Here is a 19,979-nt window from a genome sequence, read left to right on the forward strand (position 1 = left end):
TGTTCTCTCGTCCGCTCTCAACCCAGGGAATGAGGGTAGGTACCACGGGGAGATGGAGTGGGAAAGGGCCGTGGCGGAGCAAAGCACCTCTGCTCATGCCTGCGGCTGCTCTTGCTCCGGGCAGAGATGGGGGAGCACCTGGTGAAGCACGGTGATGGGGTGAAGGACATCGCCTTTGAAGTGGAGGACTGCGACTTCATCGTGCAGGTAGGCAGCCCCTCTGCTCCCTCCTGCGTGGCACCCCGAAACAGCGAGGGGAGGTGGGGAAGGGCCTGGGGACGTCTCCCCCCAGCCTGGGGGAGCTGCAGCAGGAGGGGGTCTCTCTCCTTCTGCCCAGAAAGCCAAGGAGCGCGGAGCCGTGGTGGTGAAAGAGCCCTGGGTGGAGGAGGACAAGTTCGGGAAGGTGAAGTTTGCGGTGATCCAGACGGTAAGCGGCAGGGCAGCTGTAAGCCCCCACGCCAGAGCGGGGTCTGTGGGAGCGGGCTGGACCTGCGAGGTCCCTGAGAAAACGAGGCCACCATGCAACCACTTTCCCCCCTCTCGCAGTACGGTGACACCACCCACACCTTGGTAGAAAAGCTCAACTACAAGGGCCTCTTCCTACCCGGGTACCACCCACCCCTCTTCAAGGACCCCCTGCTGCCAAAGCTGTGAGTACTTTCCAGAGGGTTCTGCCCGGCTCTTTGCCACCGTGCACCGGTGGGATGTCCCGCCAAGGAGACGGACAGGTCCCCACTGCCTCGCCCCGGAGCCCCCTGCGCTGCGGGGTGTCCCTGAGCCCAGCTGAGAGCCACCCCCGGCTTCCCCCCGCAGACCGAGTGCCAAGCTCAACTTCGTCGACCACGTCGTGGGGAACCAGCCCGACCTCCAGATGGTCCCAGTGGCGGACTGGTAAGAGTGGGGAGGGCTGCCAGTAGGTGGGATGGAGCAGCAGCACCGCTCTGCTGGTCTCACCGCTTCTGACAGTGGCAGCTGAGGCTAATTAAGCCAGAGCAGAGCTTCGTTAGTGCAGGGCTGGAGCAAGGGACTTGATCGTGCCCTTTGTGGCCTGGGCAGGTACCAGAAGAACCTGCTCTTCCACCGCTTCTGGTCGGTGGATGACAAGCAGCTGCACACCGAGTTCAGCGCCCTGCGCTCCATCGTTGTCACCAACTACGAAGAGACCATTAAGATGCCCATCAACGAGCCAGCGCTCGGCAAGAAGAAATCCCAGATCCAGGTGAGCGGGCACCAGTGGATCCATCAGGCTGCCACCGCCCCGAGCAGGGTTTTGGTGAAGGAAAAGGGACCAAGGGGTCAGTGATTCGGAGCCAGCGCAGACGCGTTGTGCTGGGGTGGCTGCTGGAAAGCAGCCCTGGCTCTGCTCAGGTCTGCCAAGGGCTGTCAAACCCCGAGGGAGCGGCTGGGACAGAGCCGGTTTACCCCTGATCTCACCGATAGTGCCTTCTTGCATTTTGTGGTGTCCCCGAGCTGATTTTGCTTTCATGTTTTTAAGCCCACGCCCAGCCCTTTGCACGCTGTAGCTGCGCCGTCACTAACGCAGTGACATTTTTTCCCTGTAGGAATATATCGACTACTACGGAGGGGCCGGAGTCCAGCACATCGCGCTGAACACCTCCGACATCATCTCGGCAGTGAGTGCAGCCCCGGGCAGCTCCCTGCCCCGGCCCGTCCTGCCCCGGCACCGCTCCGCCTCCGCCTTGTCCTGCCGGGCACGGTCCTCATCACAGGGCGGTGGTGGATTATGACCCCGCTTGGGGTACGAGGACACGGGCAGGCTGAGCGGGCTTTGTGCCGTGGTTGTCTTACAACCAGGATTAGTTAATTCCAGCAAGATGCTGGAAAGGGACCTGCCTGCACCTGCGAGCTGCTGGCAGATGCCCGTCCCTCCAGCTTAAAGCAATTGGGGTCTGCAGGGAGGCTTGGTGGGGTGGCTTGGTGGGGAGGCTGGTGGGGAGCTTGGGCCGCCCGGGCTGCTGGGCTGAGCCACCATAGCACATCACCCACCTTTGCCTGGGGCAGATGCTGGTCTGGATCGAGCTCAGCTGCTGTTGAGCACTTGGTTTTGGGCTCCTCTCCAGACCAAAGGGCCTCCAGAGGTATCAGGGGGTCAGGGTGGGATGAAGCATCCTTGCACGGTGGCCAAATCTCTGCATTACCTGGAGAGGGCATCTTGGGCCCTCCTGTTCCTGGTGCCCAAAGCGAGAGGGCGGGACAGGTCCCCATGCACGAGGTTGGCCAATGTCACGGGAAAATATCACTCTGCCTCCCAACCCTGTCCGTCCGGGGCCATCCTCTTGGCACAAACTGCTCCACAACCAAGCCCCAAGCCCGACCCACGCCGGGGTCTCCCCTGCCTTGCAGATCACCAACCTGAAGCAGCGGGGCGTGCAGTTCATGGACGTGCCATCCAGCTACTACCAGATGCTGCGGGAGAGGCTGAAAACTGCCAAAATCAAAGTGAAGGAGAACATCGACAAGCTGGCGGTGAGTCAGACCAGCCTGAGAGGGAAAAGGTTTGCCCGGGGCTGGACCAGCTCCCCAAAGTGTTTTGCAGGGATGAGGGTGATGCAGAGGGATCCCCTTGCTCCTCTGGGGTCTTCGAACTGTTGTCCTGTTTCTTTTCTCCAGGAACTGAAAATCCTGGTGGATTTTGATGAGAAAGGCTACTTGCTCCAGATCTTCACCAAACCAGTTCAAGACAGACCCACAGTCTTTCTGGAGGTCATCCAGCGGCATAACCACCAGGTTGGTTTGAGGATTTCACAATGATCTTGGCTTTGAGACCTCAGGGCCATCAAGTACTGTCACCCAGCCAGCTCTCGGTGCTGCTCTTTCCCAGCCGCTTCCGAGCGGATGAACCTGCTGCCCGTCCCCGCGGTCTGTAACGTTGTCGTCTCCACAGGGCTTCGGCGCTGGGAACTTCAAGTCTCTGTTTGAAGCAATAGAAATGGATCAAGACGCAAGAGGAAACCTGACCATCCTGGAGCCCAATGGAGAGACCAAGCGCATCTAGAGGATGGCAGAATACGCTGCCCTTGCCCTAACGAGCTGATTCACAAATGAACCGGGAAATAGCCGATGTTTTGGTAAATAGCCCAGACCTAAGTGTCATAAACCCAGGGAAGCTGCTGCCAAGTTGGAGACGTAAAAGGACTCAACACCTACCCTGACCCAGCCCTGGCGCTGCCCTCCAGTGACTTTTTGGGCGAGGGAGCGTGGGAAATAGCAAACATGCTCTTAAAAAGCAGTTTAATCTAATCCAAACTACCTAATTCTTAACAAAGGGCAGATTTAAGGCACATGCCAAAGACACACAGCTACGGAGGAAGACAGAAGAAACAACTGGGAGTGCTTAAATTTAGTCTATCCAAAGTTTTCTGTTAATTTTAGCTACGCAGGAAGCTGAGAGAGGAAAGCTTGGAGGCGTTTGCCTCTCTGTGCATCTCATTTTGTAAGATTTTAATTTAATTGCTTTTAGACTCAATCTTGAATTTGAATTTGCTCAGATTAAACACATAGTTTTAGAGTAGCTACAACATTCTGGAATGAGACTTAATTGAATTTATGTATTCCAGCCTTCCCAAGGCAACAGAGTCTTGCTCTAATACCTGTAAATTCCTGAATTAATGAAGGGTTGGGGTTTCTCCCGTGTTTCAAGAAGTAATTGCTGGCATTGGCAGCGATTCCTTGGCTCAGATCCCGGCTGCATGTGCAAAGTCCGCTCTGGGCATCAGTCTGGTGTTGTCGCCATCCTTTGCCAGGGAACTTTCCCCACCGACACAATAAAAACCTTTTCTGTCACAGCTCGAGTGCCTGGTAAGTTAACATGTTGGGGCTGGAGCCCGTCTACCCTACATTCGCTGTGGCTGCAGGTCGAACACTCCCCGAGGAGTCCGCAGACCTCGGTACACAACTGCTGAAGAACATCTCAGGGTCTCTGGTGTCCCCAGGTCTCCCCGCTGTTGCACATCTGCCCTCCAAAGCCCCGGTGCACCCACCACTGCTCCCCAAGTTTCCCAGCATCGAAGCTGCTCAAACCCTGAGCAGCCAAAGACCCTGCCAAGTCCTCGGCTCAGGATGGGCTCCTCGGACACGAGTCCTTCCACCAGCCCAAGCCCCTGCCCCGTCCAGCCACCCTCCAGGCTGAGCCCTGCTGCCTTCTGCCCCATGCCAGTCCTGCGAGCACCCTGCATCCTGGCTGTCCTGCATCCCCATCCCTTCAGCCGCCGTGGTCAGCTATAGAAGCCGAGAACTGAGCTGGGAAGTCACCTGCAGCCCAGGCTTCTCTCCTGTCTCTTCCATTTCCTCCTCCATCAGGCACTCCATTCGTCTCTGCTCCAGGTATCTCTTTTTCTAAAGCTCAGAGAAGCCACTTTGACCACCACCACATTCACAGCAGCAGCAGCCTCCAGCGAGGGAGGGTGGGGGGCACACGGCCGGCTCCAGGCTGTGCATTCAACCACATCAAACCTCCGTGGCTCCCCCGGCTCCCCCCTCCTGTAAACCACAGGTAACAGAATTCATTTCAGATTTGAATAAACTCATTAAAAAAAAAAAGAAACCAGAGGGCCTCTGGCCCCAACAGCCTTACAGCATCACCCCGAACCAGCAACACTAACACCTCGCTTCGTAGGTTAAGGGCTTTCGCCTCTGTAAAGTTGGGAAAAAAAAAAAGTGAAGTCAAAAATCCAGGGCAGAGGCTGCAGGAGCAGGGACCCCTCACCTGCCCGGGCAGCACCGCTGAGGTTGGACGGGTTAGGGACAGCCAGCACCGTGGCAGGGGGGCCAGTGCCTGGCCATGCTTCGGCTCTTAAGGGTTGTAAGGATTTTTAATGCTAAGAAAATTTTCTTTAAGTTTGTAAACTTAAATCACTCGCATATTTCTTTCATGCAATATAATGTTGCTTAAAGTCATTTCCTGCTCACCAGAATTAATATTTTCAAGTAAACTTTGCTGAAAATCAGTTCTTTGGACTGCGCTTTTTCTGGATCTGGTTCCTTGAGTTCTCAGGGTTCCCAGCACAGGTCTGAGAGCAAAAAGCTGCCCTGGCTATACATTAAGCACAACATAATTTTTCTGTAAGAAAAGTCAGTATATTTATGGTTTGCTTTATAAAAGTTACTATAATACAATGGTACATAGTATTCAATTCACAAAAATATGAACAAATATATACAGCATGACACATCCACAACAAAAACACTTTCTTCAAAACAAGATACATACTGGTGACAGATTCTATATGCACAAAACATCCCTAAATTTATAAATTTGCTTAACAAAAGAAAAAGCAGAAATCCTAAATCTTCAAAGCAGAGTTGTTTTTTTAAGGAACTTAAAAAAAATAAGATTTTTTTTTTTCATTTATTGCAAACCATTTTACCTGCCTCCTTTTAAAGGAGGCCCTTTATTTTCACACTGTGAATTAAAACAACCTGTTTATAGAACCAGAAAACTGCAAGGATTGGGAGCCGGGTGTTCTTCCATTTTGCTTTTAAAACTGCCCATTTGTTTTAGAGTGTCCGTTACGATGTGTTTCTTTTCACTTGGACAAATACTACAGTGGCAATTAAGGAGGAAACTCATAAAAATAAACAAATATTAAATTGAAAAAATCCAGTTGCAAACTCGCTTAAATACATTTTAGGTTGTCTATTAGACTGTACACATTTCCTCGCTTGAAATAAATAGATTTTGCACATTAGGTTTCAGACTGAGGGGGGGAAAAAAAGAAGCCGCCTTGACTTGGCAATTTTTTGTCTTCAGTTTCTTAATGCTTCTAATTCCATCTATTTATTTGACAAAAAACATATTTATACAGAATTTACATTATACAAAGCTTGACACAAGCTGTAAATGCCACCAGCTCCTTTGCTATACTTAGTCCTTCTTCCTCCCCATCTCTTCAACATGATTTAGAGCTGGAATCTGTTTAAAAAGAACTCCAAATTACAATAGTCACTTTTAATAAATTATTTACATGCTCTTGAAGTACAAAGAAATCAGCAAAAAAATTTCAACATGTTTCTACAAGAAACAGTGTTTGAAGAGAAGATTCTTGAGTTTGCCTATGTACAGAAGATGCATTTTTTTTTTATACTTCAAAATCCTTTTTTCCTTAAATTTTTATTTTATACAGAAATGCACTGAAATGATCCCTGAAAAAGGTCACAAAAACCGGAACTGAAACTACTGTATACTTTGTTGGAGTTTAAAAATGTTTTGTGTTTTTTTTTTTTCTTGTAGAAATAAGCTGCTCTATACAATATAAATATCTGCAAGATGAGCCCCTTCCCCTCCCAGACCCCCGATAGTCACAGACCACTTATTGGGACCAACCTGGAATTGCAAACAGGGGCATGAACCGAACGGATAAATGAAGGTGTTGGGCGGCAGCAGGTGGGATTTGCAAGCACAGAGCGCGCTTCCTAGAAATGCCACCCGTGGAGGCATCTGCACCCTGAACTCAAGCCAGCTTCTTCATGTTGGAAAACTAAAGATTTAAGTTAAGATTCCAAAATTTTGCACTATTCTCTGGGGTCATTTCACCTAGCAAGATACTAAAGCGAGATACAATTTTGCAGGGAGCACAGCCAACGTCTCTTTTTTGTCTTAGGTTTCAATTTAAGTGAAAATAAATTGGGCGCAGGCTTTTCAGCGAACAAAACGACTTCAGTAAATCTCTCTGTAAAGGAGCACGCGCTGGTAAGGTTTCTTTTTAGTCCTTGCCACTATTTCCATGGGGTGCCAGGGTGCCTATGCTGACCATTGGAGGCAAATGCTGCGTCCGATCCAGGCTGGCCTGTGAATCGCACACCTTCTGCCTTTCTCCTCTCATCTCACCCCTTTCCAAGTAACAAGCCAAAGTACCCGGGAGGGATTAGAAAGGCATCTCCATGGGGCTTGCCTGCCAAAACCAGGTCCGTGGCTGCAGGGCTCCCCTGCCCCAATCAGACCCCGCCAGCTTGCGGGGACAGGGCAGCCACAGGCAACTGCGGCAGCTCATGGAAATCACTAAATCAGGCTTATAATCCTCACCATAAAACACACTGTTTTGGGGGACAGGGCAGCTCTGCAGCCCGAGACAGAAGCTGTACAGGGAGGACTCTGTGAACCAAGATTTCCAGGGAAGAAAAGAGAAGCCTCAGGTTTGGCTTTGAGACCAGACTAACATGATTCTTCAGAAGTGCTGCGGGTCCAACAGCTCCGTTTCCTCTTGGGGGGCTACTGGGAGCTCAGCTCTTCCAAAAACTCATGTTATTTGTCTGGGATCCTAAAAAGGGATGGGTTACGGGCAGTTTCAGAAGTACCCAAGTGATTTAGGTGCTCATGGTCTTTGGCACCCAAATCCCTTTGGTGCTCCTAAAAACGTGGTGAAGGAACTCAACCTGTATGTCTCATTTCAGAAGACCGTGACTTGCCTCCCCACCTCTCCTCAACAAAGATTAAGGCAAACTGCAGGGGCTAATCCCGTCCAGAGCACACAGATACACTGGGAAATACAAAACTGTCAGCAGATACTTAGGGACTGGGCCATTTGGGGTATCTTCGCCCCCACAAAACCACTGTTAATGCACTGGTTTGATGGACCAGAGAGGAAGAAGGCCAAGGACATTGGCAGAACTGCCACACGCAGGGGCTTCAGTTCTGAGACACAGGAAACTTCTGTGCATTTCCAAAGCTTTGAAAGCAAAAGGCCAAGCTGTAGAGATGCCAATTGGAACGTCAACACAACAAGATGAACCTTATTTAAAAAAAAAAAAAAAAAAAATTGAGCAGCTGATTTAACTCCCAAATGCTCCTGCCATCGCTGCAGTTACAACCAACGTTCAATGACAGAAACTAGTTGTGCTTCTCATAATTTTAGGTTCTGGGTCACCATTACCCAATTGCTGGAGAGATTTATAAAGAGGGGGGGAAACAACAAAACAAAACCAAAACAAAAACAGAGATGAGACTATGGACTGTCCAATCTCAGCGACAATTTCCTCGCCCTCAGACAGAAATACAGGCAGTATTAAGGCAGCTTGTAGCAGTCTGTGTGCTCCTGTTCTTTCAGGCCTTTTTTCTGAAGAAGAAATTCAGATGCAGAGGTCTAACCTACATTACAAGCTCCGCTCTGCAGTGCAGGCCTGGCAACTCCACGTAACAGCTGAAAAAACTTCCAGGAAACTCTTTTGCAAGGTTGTAACCTCTGATCATGGAGCTGTGGTCACATAGCAATTATCACTGATTTTAAAAGGCTACAAGAATACAGCTGTGCAATTTGTTCTGTGGGGAGAAGATGTTTAGTTATGCAGATAATCTTCCCATTTCATAATGACATTGCAACTTCCCCTTATAAGCCAATTAAAAAGGTTTTAGTACAACTAATCTCTACTTTTAAAGCAGGAGAAATTCAATGCAAGTTGAAAAAGTGATCCTGTCTATACCTGAACGGTCATGTAACATTTCCAGATCACATCCAAAGAAGTATTTCTTTGGTGTTTTGCCCCATTTTTAAATGGAACCTCTTGAAGAACTGCAACCTTCACCTCAGCTCATCTACAAGGACAAAATATATAAAAAAATAATTTCAAAATATGCCTTCCAAATTTAAAGAAGCATTCATTTTCATGCTGTAGATGGGGGAGGACAGGATTGCTCCCGCAGCTCGCTTTCGGGGACACTTTTACCATGTTCTTACTGGAGGGATGGGACCCCAGGGCAAGTTACTGAGTAACAGAGGGAGGAGAGTGGCACAGCACAGCTCGCTCCTATCACAGGAGGCATCTCCCACGATCAAGGACAGAGTAAATACTCCACATAAAATGCTGGAAGGGCAGGGAAATGCAGACAAAAATGAGAAAAATTAATACAAGACACACATCAGCCTGCTTCCCACCTACAGGAAGAAAATCCTGTTATAAACATGGGCTGTAGTGTATGCTTACAAGGAAGGTCAGATTTCTACAGCGTAAACACGGGCTGAATTGTCCACTTAATTTCAGCCTCAGCCTTCTTTACATGCAGGACAAACCGATCTCCAAGAAATGGGCATCCCCAAAGGCCACACGCTGTGCAACGATGCTAGAGCTACACAACTGACTTGACTTCTTACTAGTGATTGCAGTATCCAAATATTTTTCATGTACGGGTGCAGAGGTTTTGATCCCCCAATATACCAGCATGGTATATGAAAATTAGAGACGAGCCCAAGGTGCTAAGTTGAGGTCTGCGGCTGACCTGACTCTTCCCCGGGGTGTCTGGCTTAGGGGACTTGTTCAGGCTCATCCCTAACGAAAAGGCAGGACAGTTCACCTATAGTCTCGTTGCGGACACATCTCCATACATACACGCACCCAAGGACATGCACACACCCATTCACACACCCTCAAGCCTCTGGCTTGCTCTGTAACATCAACCTTACATTTATTTACAGCTTACTCTGAGAAATCTGTGCAATTTCAGCCAATCAAGCTCCCAACAAACCCTATATGGCATTTTCAGTCTCTGCTTCACATTTAAACGTTGAATGTCTTTTTCAACCAACAAAACTGATGAGAAAAAGGTAGCAGCATTTATGAAAAGATGAAGGTTTATAACAACAATTAAAAAAAAAGGTACCATTATCCCATTATGGAGCATTAATGTAGGGACTGAACAGAGAAGCTAGTGTTTGGATAGACCATGCCACAAAACGGTAGTCACCTTTTTGTGTGCGTGTTGGATCTGAAAAGGAAAGAGCACCTGAAACATGAACAGTCCTCGTAAGCATGTGCGCTTTTTTGCTTTCATTCGTGATCCTGGCAGAAGTGCGAAACTTACTTGGTTTTTTTCTTCTCTTTTTTCCTCTCTTTTTTTTTTTTTAATTTTTTTTCTTTTTAATTTTTTTTCTTCCTTTTTTTCTTTTTTCCCCTCTTTTTTTGGCAAAGTGCAACCACACCTGGTTACCACAGTTTTGACATGGCCGAAGGTGCAAGTGTGACGAGAAACCTCGAGTTCAGTTCAGGGTTCCCCTGCAGTTCTCAGAGCCACATAGACATGGGATTTTTACATCCTCAATTGGAAACTTGTAGTCATAGGTAATTTCCTCATTCACATTGATGTGCTGTTTGGAGTAGATGACGATCTTCTTTTGAGACTCCACCGTGATCACTTTAGCGTAACAATTTGGCTGCAAGGGTGACAGAACAGGTAATGATTTAGGGTCCCAATGGCCATGGTTTCCCAGCCTCCACACAATTATTCCAAGCTAAAATAGAGCAGGGCAGCCCTTTCCCTGGACAGCCTCAGCCACGCTTCCAGAGCCTGGACCCAGGGGAAGCTGAGAGAAGGCGGCATGAAGCCAGAAAACAGAGCAGCCCTCCTTGTGCTCCTCAAAAATATCCACATTCTCATCATTTGTGGTGCAAAAGAACCTGGATGATGCTCCACCAAGTCTGTCACAGGCTAAGAGCAGCTCAACTAATGCCTAATAATTTGGTCAGGCAGCGAAGTCTTTGAGTGTAGACTGCAGCACAGAACAGAGGGGAAAGCAGCTTCTCTACGTGCTGGGGCAGAGAAGATTTTTCCCACGTGGACACTAGAAGGAGACTGTTCCCACAGAATAACAATGCTAAAATTTGGTTTGTTCTAAGGAAACATTTGTTAGATATGTTTGGAACAGTGTCCGTCAGGTCCCCCAACAGAGTCAGGAGGATTCTGAGTGCACTCTGTCTCGCTGCATGTTTCATTTCTCAGGTCTCTCAAATCTCTTTACGCTAGTTTAGACTCTGCTTTGATCTGCTGCAGCTCATTAACATTTAATCATAACCCTGTGACCCCCTGCTACTTCTGAACACGGCCCCAATCAAAGTTAGCAAGGACTCAAGGGGTTTATCAGTATGTCAGAGTACAATTATATGCAAAAACATGATACTTACATTGCAGCTGTGATTAATAAACCTGGCGAAGTTTCCACATTTTGTGGCATCGATGATGGTGTCATGATCGACTCTGAACATGTAACTGCTTCCGATGCCTTCATCCTCGTATCGTTTTTCACGCATATCAGCAATGACCTACAGAAAACCCCATGTGTAGTGTCAGGACACGCCGCAGAAGTGATCTGTGAGCAGAGATCTACACAACGCTCACCTGAGCTGTTCTTGTGCCACTGAACAGATATATGATCCCAAACACCCCAAGGAAACACAGACCTAACTGAAAACTGAAAACCAGAAGTTCAGGATGGGCTTCGTGAGAGCTTATCTCCTAAGGATTTCAGTGCTTAGTTTCTATGAGTTGTTGAATATCCCACCCTTCTACCCCCAAACCATATGCCAACCTCTGCCTAGCTCATGTAGCTAACACCTTACAGCAGGGACTCCAACCCCCACTCTCATACTCGAGCACTTCTTTCAGGGCTGGTTTTTGCTCAGATTTCACCCATAGCCCAGAGCTTACCTGCCTGATGTTCTGACCCACGTATTCAATCACCATCTCATCAGCTGCAATGGGCTCCATAGCAAAAAGGCCCCAGTCATGAATGTGGCTCTTGCAGAATTTTAGTTTTTTCTTCCGGAACTGCATGAAGAAAACACCCCAAAACCCCAACCCTGAATTAGCCACAGCACAGAAAGGGAAAGGCCTCCCTGGGTCGAGCATCCACAGCACGCTCCAAGTCACAAGCAGTGCTGGGGTACTTCAACCTGATTTAGTTTCCTTCTGTCTTGTGGTGACAGGAAGGCAGAAGAGAGGTCATGGGAGGTCCCACAGAGTTGCAGTACTTGGGTTTCTACCACTGACCACACACTGGGGAAAACAGACCCTGTGAGGCCATTGGTCTCTGTTCTGCATAACCCTGATGGTTCTGACTAGGGCTCAAGCTCTGTAATCATCATATACTTATTTATAGCCATTTATCAGCCAGCCCATGTCTCTGCTTCTCACAAGTGAGCACACTGGACTGTGTCATGTTTTCCCTGTGACTGCTCTGTTCCTATTTCTTTAGGTAAATTATTTGTATTATACATTGTGTTAAGTTGTATTGTTGTATCAAGTTGTATTACACGAAAGTATAGGAGAGCCAGGTACCATTCAATCCTCTGGCACACACAGCGGTGCCCGACGCTGAGATGGCCATCACCAAGGTGAGACCAACCTGGCAGGAGGTCCCCTGGCCTCAGCCTGCTCCCAACCAGTCCCTGTGCAAAGCAGCAATCCACAGGGTGACCTACCTTGAGCTGGTTGAACTTGAGCAGGTCACTGTCACAGCTACCAGTGAAGGAGGAGAGGAGCCTGCGTTGCTCTGACCGCCTCTCAGAGCCAGCCCGGGTGGAAGCATGAGGTTGGGCAGGGATGCTCATACCCTGAAAGGACAAATGGGTGATCAAAGCTGACCCAACGGACCCAGCACCCTGCAGCCTCCCTGTGAGCAACCCCTTGTGCTACAACACATCACCACAGAACACGCAGCCTCCTAAAACATCCCACATGAAACACTAACACCTCCCTAGCAGCTCCCGGACGACCAACTCAATACAGGCATAGCAACAGCTTCACCTCCCTCTTTGCTAAAAGGCAGGAAGCATCCGCTGTGCGTGACACCGTATAAAACCAAATCCCATTTACACCCCAGCAGTCAGCGGAGGACATGTCCTCACCTGTGTGTCAGCTGGAGGCTCCTCTGCAAAAGCTCGGCTATTGTTGAGGTATTTAAGTTTGTCCTTCTTATCAATTTTGTAATAGCCTTCACTTCGTGCACAGCCCGTCACGTGCTCCCGCATCCCATCATCCCGTTTCTTTTTCTTGGGGGTAGAAAAGCTAGTAGGTGGAAAGAAGTTAAGGAGAAACACAGCCATCGGTGGATATCAGACAAAATTTGCTACAGCCACATGGAGCTAATGCCAGGAGCTTGGAAAATTAGGAAGGTTTGAGGGGGGTTGCAAAAAACAACAATACTGTTGAAAAATAAATAAAAAAAATCACTGAAGCCTGCATGCCTACAGGAAAACCAAGCATAGTCTTTCCTTCTCAGCTGCATGCTTTGGTAAACTAAAGTAAAGAGATAATGAAAATTTAAACATAAAAAGGTTAAGCTGTCAAGTGAAACCTGTTTGAGAAAGGATTTCCCCACAGCACCCATTACGTACACAGACAGCAGCTGCCCAGCCATCTGGATGTACCATTTTCTCTGTTCTGAGTGACACGCTTTTGTTCTACCTCCAGAAACTCCCTGCAGCCACCCCAAGCCCTGAAGACACCGCACTGATCTCACAGCAGCAATCATCTGCACCGACTAGGGCTAGAAGCAGCACAGATGGGCAAGAGACACACCTCAGCCCAAAGGGCTTGGAGAGAGATGCTGCTCTCACAGGCCTCAGTAAATCAGCTTCTTCAGACCCTGACGGGAAGGGTAAGACCCTGTGCAGATGTTTCAAACCCCACTGTCCTGATCAGTCAAGAAAACCTTCAGCTGGCCTGGCAAGGACGCACTGCATTGAGCAGGCAGAAGGCACCTTCAGGTCTTTGGCTTCAGGAAGGACAGTGGAGCTGTACTAATGGAAGCTCACCCCAAAAATACAGCCATGAAGCCTACGATGACTGAGATCTACCCAAAAATGCTCCCTGTGAGTCGTAACGTATCCTTAACATCAGAAAATTGAAGCAGAGGGACCATAAAAACCAAGAAGCAATGGCCTTGAAATCAGAGTGCCGAGGTGTGAGCTCACTGCAAAGCAGGTGAACCCTGCAGGTACCTTCACACCTATCGTGCAGTGTAGCACAGGATGAACCGACAGCTGGCTGCAGATGATTTTTAAATGGTTTAAAAAGTGACTGTAAATTTGCTGTTACAATAATCCTTATCAACAGGGAAACAGATTTCAAATATTTCCACTATGTAAGTTGCCAAACGCAAACAAGGTCACAGGCAAGCCCTACTCTCAGCCGTCCCGTTCTGCCTTTCGCTGGCTGTGGTCCCCCACCACTGCGGGGCCAATTACTCCTGCCTTGAAACTGGATTGCTTTTGAAACTGCTTCCCCAAATGGGGCAGGCACAGGCTGTGAACTACTGGGGATGATATCTTTCATCATCCTTCTAGAACATTTCCTTTAAACAATTAAATAAATCTATTTCAGGACTATTGCACTGGTATGGAAAGGCAGAAAATTATAAATTTAATCTTACACGTCGCCCTTTGAGATGCAAAGAAAGGATAAAAATGCACAGCTCAGCACTGAGCTCCATTTGCTTTTTGTTAGTATCATATCACTGACTATTTTAAGTGGTTTGGGCTTTTTTGCTTTTGCTTTCCTGTCTTGCAGCGAGTAAGGGATGAGATAATTTAACTCCACACAATCTCTAGCAACACATGAGGTGGTGCATTTGTCATCTTTAACATATAAATCCATACATCCTTCCTAAAAACATTACTAGAGAGTTCTCAGGTTATGAGAACACAGCCTTTTAGGCTCTGTTCTGGGCATCACTACTGGTGGCTTGTACACATGTAGAGCCTTCTTCTGAGACAGCTTGTGTGTCCCAAAAATGCTCCCAAAGATTCAAAGCTATGGCCTATGCTGCTGATTACCAGATCATGGGCAGGGAGGGAGGGGATGGGGCCAGACTCTGCCCCACCAGCACCCGCCAGTGCTACAAGCGCTCCTTGCTGCAGCACTAGCAGTACATTCCCCCATCCAGTTTGGGGCTGTGCCTGTCCCTTATGTGCCGCTTAGAAACCATTGCTTTTATTAGTATTTCAAACTCAAAGCAAGTTAAAGCTGCTAGCACCACTAACTCATCATTTCGGGCACAGATGGTGAGATTATTTTTACAGCAAGTTTTAGCCCCAAGTTAAAGCCCTATACATGCAGACTAGAAATTCCACAGGCAAGCTGAAAAAAAAGTCTGGTTTAAATGCAGACAGAAGCTTCTCAAACTAGCAAGGAAATCTCCCCAGAAGAAGTGCATATGGATTTTCCCTGCAGTCCTAGATTGAAAATGCAGGAAGAACAGCCACTTCTGCAGTATTTTTGTATTGCAGCTTCAGGGAATAAAACGGTCTAAAATTCCCTGCTGATATAAGCAATTGCTATTCTAGTAAGCAAATGCTTATTCTGCCAACAAACTTAGTCTTTTGCATTGCAAGTCCTACACAATGACCATCTAGTGCATCTTACACGTGTTGTGTAACGCAGAGCGCCAGTGAGAAAGGATATAAGGATGGAATACCCACAGGGTGTCATTGAGCCAGTCCATACCATTGTCCTGCTGTAACAAGCGGTCATATGTGATACACATGAATTTGATATCTTCCTCATCTATGCCTCCGTTCCAAATATCATACAAAATGGTCATCTCCTCAAACTCGGAGCGTGGCCTGAACTGAGGCCGGGGTGGGGAATACTCAGGGGAAGGAATCGCTGGGAGGTCCTCAGGTGTCTTCTTCTGCCTTCGCCACTGTCTTTTAGGTTTCACATGAGCTTCTTCTTCCTTGAAGTCTTCATTCCACTGGTTCTCCAGTTCCTTAAATGGCAGTTTCTCTGCAACTGTCTCAGCTGCTATTTTCTCGTGGAAACCGTCATTCCTGAAGTCCAGGGTGACGGCTTCAGGGTCTTTCAGTCCATAGAAAGCATCAGGATGTCCACTCAATAGCTCTTTGCCCACAGCACTTTCCACCAAGGCCACTGGCACAGGAGGAGGTTCTATGGTTTTGCCCGAGTACACATCCAACGAGAGGACAGAAGGTGGTGACCGTTTTGGCCGACCTGGCCTCCTTTTGGGAAGAACAGAAGGTGGTGGCGGGGGAGGAAGAATAGAAGCACCAGTGGGTACTTCTGGTGAGAGCAAAACAGATTTAACTTCTGCCTTGCGTTCCTCAATGGGCATTCTTCCATCTCCATGCATGCATGGCAGGGCTGCTACAGGTATTGGCTCATCAGGTGGCAAACCCATGTCCGTGTGGAAATCTGCTTGTGGGGGGCTGGCAAAGGGGATAGGGGAAGGAACACTGTTTATGTTGATCGTAAGGGAAGCACCAAGAGGCTCTTTAAAGGGTTTCTCATCTAACTCATCCTCTGACTGTTTCTTGCCAGACAGAAGGCAAGGAATGGTAGCACCAGCCTCTGGGAAAGTAGGCGTGAAATTGAAATCTCTCCCAGGAGTCCGAGGAATGCCACTGTTAATGCCAGGAGATTGGGATGGGTAGGAAAAGGGGCTCCCTGGGACTTGAGGGGAACTGAGGGTCAAGCTGCTTCCCGTAAGAGGAGCATCGCTTCCTGGCGTGGCTGGAACAGTGTCCGTGCTTTGTGACTTTGCAAGGGGGTGTGAAGACTTGGCTAAAATGTCCCGCCCAGGAGTCCTAGGAATCTCCTCTTCCACAGATGTTTTGGTCACCATTAATTGTTCAGGGAACTTTTCTGGAGGGACTAAAGATTCTTCTTTACCAGGAGTTGATGGTAAGGGAAGCATGGAGGATGGCACCTTGTGGGCTGGAAGCAAAAGAGTATCAGTCTCTGAATGGATCATCACCTCCCGTCCAGGCGTGCGAGGCAGCCGGTCATCCTCCTCCGCTGCCAAGGGCAGTTTTGTTTTAACACGAGCTTCTAAGCTGCTGTCATCAGACTTGCTAAAGAAGCTGCTTTTATTGGGCAGAGGTTCTCCAAAGACTCCCACTGGAGTTGAGAGACAGAGCGCCTCCTCCTCATCTTGAGATGCAGGCTTTGGACCTTCCTGTACCTCTGGCTCCAGCATGGTAGCGGGTTCGGACTCTTCCTCTGAAAGGGGGAAAAGAGAGGAGAATCAGGAGCTTTGCTTCCACTCGGTTACTTGCCACTTGCCAGTAAAGGCATGTTTAAGATGCTGCAATTACAGAACAGCTCAATTCCACTGGGAGGCTTTAAAAACTTCAATGCTTTACATTTTGGAGGCACAGAGTGTGGAGTAATTAGATGCTACCACAGACATCCCTAATGGACCATTAAAAAAAACGCACTATTAATTTGAGGATTAGCTGCTACACAGGCCAGAACAAAGGTTTTCTGCGTTCAAAACCCCTGACCACCTTTTGCACAGACATAAAAAGAATTAGCGGATTGTGGGGCGAGGACTTTGGTGGAGAGCTGTCAGAGCCCCAAGCTATCAGCTTTTCTAATGTGGGAAGGTAAACTAATTGCAAGGCCAAGAAGCACCCTCAGCTCTCCAAGGAGGGAGCAGTGAAGGGAGGAGCGTAACACTCTTGAGCAACACATGAAGGAAACGGGAAGCCCTTGTAATGAATGAGGAGACACTCAGATGGTATCAATGAGGCAATTTATATGCTGCGCTCTCTGCAGCAGGCTCATTTGTCTAGAGTTTATTTACCCCCTTAGGGCCAGGGCCAAAAGGAATCAACAGTGAATCTTGTTAGGCAGCTCAAAATAACATTTTCAAGTGAGAGAGCAAAAGGAGGTGAAAATGCCTGGAGAGTTGGAAGGGAAGCATTCCCCATTTGTGCTGAACGAACGGAAGAGTTGCTGGAGGAGGGTCCGATCCCTGTAACTCCTGTACGACCGGGCTGGGCTGCACAAGAGAATGCTGCAGCTTGAGCTTGTTCCCACAGTTTACCTGTAAAGCTCACTCATTCCACATGTTAAGGTGCCCAAATGCACAGGTCTCCAGATTTACGTCCTTTCTGGACACCAACCTGTTCTAGAAAGGATCTGTGCAAAACAGGTTCTTCTTTCCCCTGCCCAGTTTAACATTTTGCCTCTTTACATCTTTCAGATTTTGTGGCAGCCAAGGAGTGATAGCCTGTGCAGGGACTGGATTTCCAGCTCTCCAAGTGGCAAAATACTGCCCAGTCCTCAGACACCTGTCCTGCCCAAGGCTCACACCGCAGGCCACACTAGATGTGCTCTCCCTGTTGGCTCCAGTTTTTAACTTTTTAATTCCCAGCTAGCTGCAGAATTTGTCAACCTTTATGCATCTCACTCCTGTTTTAGTAAAAGGTTTCTAATTTCCTTGGGTTAAATACAACTCTGTATTGAATGAAGAACATTTCCTTCTTCCAGAAAACCAGGGAGTATCACTCATTTGAAAGGACTAAGTAAAAAAACCCCCACAAATAATAATATCAGGAACCAGATACAATTCTGAGACTCCATCATATGCCCCTTATAGCTTCCCAGTCACATACTGCTTCAGTATTAAAACCAAAAAGAGCCAGTAGTGACTTACTAAGCACAGATTCCTGTTCTGTTTTAGCAGCCATGGCTTTTCTATCTTGAGCTTCAGCCACCACACCGTCCAATCAGTCACCCTCAGACGATGACAACTGTTCAGTTCCTGTAGGACACTAACTAAACTGGCCCAGGATAAGATTCTGGATACAATAACCACAGTATTTTTAGTAGCAGATGGCTTGTGTACAGCTCCCTACTAGGAAGGAAAGTTCAGCACAGACCTCTTTCCCTGTACAGATAACCCCTAGCCTAGAGCCAAGACCGGAGGAAGAAAGAGAACAAGGGAAATACAAAACCATACATATCGGATGTGGTGAGAATACTGTACTTGGAAATGTGGTAGAAAATGCCAAACCACATGGAAGGGCATACCTGGCCTACAGATGGGAGACAGCGCAAGCTTTGTCTCCTGGTCTCTTTCCATAACCAAGTGTTTCAGTGTTTCAGCAGCAATAGATGCCTCTGGGACTTCACCACATTCACTCTCCCCTGCCTTGATTTCTTCCATGCCTTCATCTTTCACTGCCAAAGCTGGCTCTGCGAGTCCCAAGCCTGTTGCATCCATGTAGTCATCCACAGGATACAGCTCCAAAATAGTCTCCCTCTCATCATCAGGAAGCTCATGACCAGCAAGTTCATGCTCTGTCTCAGCAACCATGGCTTCTCTGTCTTGACCTTCAGCCACCACCTCCTCCTCTTCCTCCTCCTCCTCCTCTTCATCATCATCATCCTCATCTTCATCATCTGAGTCTGAACTTGACTCAAATTCAGAGGAGTCCTCACTTTCATCAGATGATTCAACTTCAGCCTTGGAAGATGAGGGACTTGCTACATCTACAAGAAGAACAAATTACCATTAGTTCCGCTTTCTGACTTCATTAAACAATCAGGGTCTACTACAGAAAATATCACTTCCACACTGTAACAGTGTGATAACAGCATCAACAGCAGCGTGGGGGTTTGAACAAGTCACCTCCCAGTTTATTTATTTTTGCAGAGACTTATAAACCATGTATTTGGATGCTTATAACAATCACCATACAACAGGCAGTTCCATAAGCCGCAGAGCTAGCGCTGCCTGGCACCCTGCCCACGTGGGTCTCCTGGAGAATTGCCTCTTTACTAGAGTTGCACTAAGATTTTCTGCTACCTTCACACACAGCTTTAAAACGTGGAAACTACCACCTTCCAGAGCAGGAACTGATTGATAGGACAGAAAGTTATTAGCAGCTAAATCACCCCTGTTTGCAATGTGGTCCCTTCTCCTCCCAGCCACACACGTTTCATAAAACAACCACAAACTTTAGCTGGCTTTAAGACCTCTGCCCTGCTGTCAAGTTGGGCTGAGATCAGTCAGGGGCTGGAGAGCTACTGCAAAGGGACCCACAGACTGAGGGATCATGGAAGCCTCGCAGGTAACAATTAAAAATACCTGTATGCATTATCCTGTATAAAACCGTCCTTCAGTGAAAGAAGGTGCACAAGTAAAAAAAAGCAGGTCATAAGTGCAAAAGGGAGACCACACTGGACCCGAAAGCTACTCCTGCTGCTTCTGGTGGAACTGCTTACCCTCCTCGGAGTCCTGCTCCTCCTCCTTGTCACTTGTGTCTATGCCTGTCTCCTCTTCCTCATCATCTTCATCCTCATCATCATCTTCATCATCTTCATCCTCATCGTCATCTTCATCCTCCTCCTCATCCTCCTCTTCCTCCTTTGCAAGAAAGCATTGCCAAAAATGAACAGTGCCTGACTCTGAGACCTGGCTATCACTGTAGTAACCACCAGCGAC

The 19,979-nt window shown here is 48.0% G+C and overlaps 2 protein-coding genes across 3 annotated transcripts in view; one reads left to right on the top strand and one right to left on the bottom strand.

Moving 5' to 3' along the window:
* On the top strand, nt 1–3,470 carry HPD (4-hydroxyphenylpyruvate dioxygenase). The gene is made up of 9 exons (XM_075515939.1): nt 1–207; nt 338–427; nt 547–650; nt 814–891; nt 1,057–1,219; nt 1,563–1,634; nt 2,365–2,487; nt 2,632–2,748; nt 2,906–3,470. Exons 1-9 carry the CDS (start codon nt 127–129, stop codon nt 3,014–3,016), a joined length of 939 nt encoding a protein of 312 aa, XP_075372054.1. The 5' UTR covers nt 1–126; the 3' UTR covers nt 3,017–3,470.
* A 4,289-nt stretch (nt 3,471–7,759) lies between these two features.
* Nucleotides 7,760–19,979, bottom strand: part of SETD1B (SET domain containing 1B, histone lysine methyltransferase) — a 52,636-nt gene continuing 40,416 nt past the window's right edge. For both annotated transcript variants that reach the window (XM_075516090.1, XM_075516092.1), the window contains exons 11-18: nt 19,760–19,901; nt 18,563–19,024; nt 15,188–16,744; nt 12,631–12,797; nt 12,205–12,336; nt 11,432–11,551; nt 10,909–11,046; nt 7,760–10,160 (exon numbers count right to left, since the gene is read on the bottom strand). In XM_075516090.1, the coding sequence (XP_075372205.1) occupies nt 9,987–10,160; nt 10,909–11,046; nt 11,432–11,551; nt 12,205–12,336; nt 12,631–12,797; nt 15,188–16,744; nt 18,563–19,024; nt 19,760–19,901 (2,892 nt within the window). In that variant the 3' untranslated portion in view covers nt 7,760–9,986. The remainder of the gene's footprint in view (nt 10,161–10,908; nt 11,047–11,431; nt 11,552–12,204; nt 12,337–12,630; nt 12,798–15,187; nt 16,745–18,562; nt 19,025–19,759; nt 19,902–19,979) is intronic.

Source organism: Mycteria americana, chromosome 13, assembly GCF_035582795.1.
Source record: "Mycteria americana isolate JAX WOST 10 ecotype Jacksonville Zoo and Gardens chromosome 13, USCA_MyAme_1.0, whole genome shotgun sequence".
Lineage (NCBI taxonomy): Eukaryota > Metazoa > Chordata > Aves > Ciconiiformes > Ciconiidae > Mycteria > Mycteria americana.

What these genes read in the sequence shown, in the direction of transcription:
- HPD (XM_075515939.1), top strand. Translation starts at nt 127, where the DNA reads ATGGGGGAGCACCTGGTGAAGCACGGTGATGGGGTGAAGGACATCGCC. An exon ending in AGTTTGCGGTGATCCAGACG is followed by an intron (nt 428 to 546) that starts GTAAGCGGCAGG and finishes CCCCTCTCGCAG; the next exon opens with TACGGTGACACCACCCACAC. An exon ending in AGAAGAAATCCCAGATCCAG is followed by an intron (nt 1,220 to 1,562) that starts GTGAGCGGGCAC and finishes TTTTCCCTGTAG; the next exon opens with GAATATATCGACTACTACGG.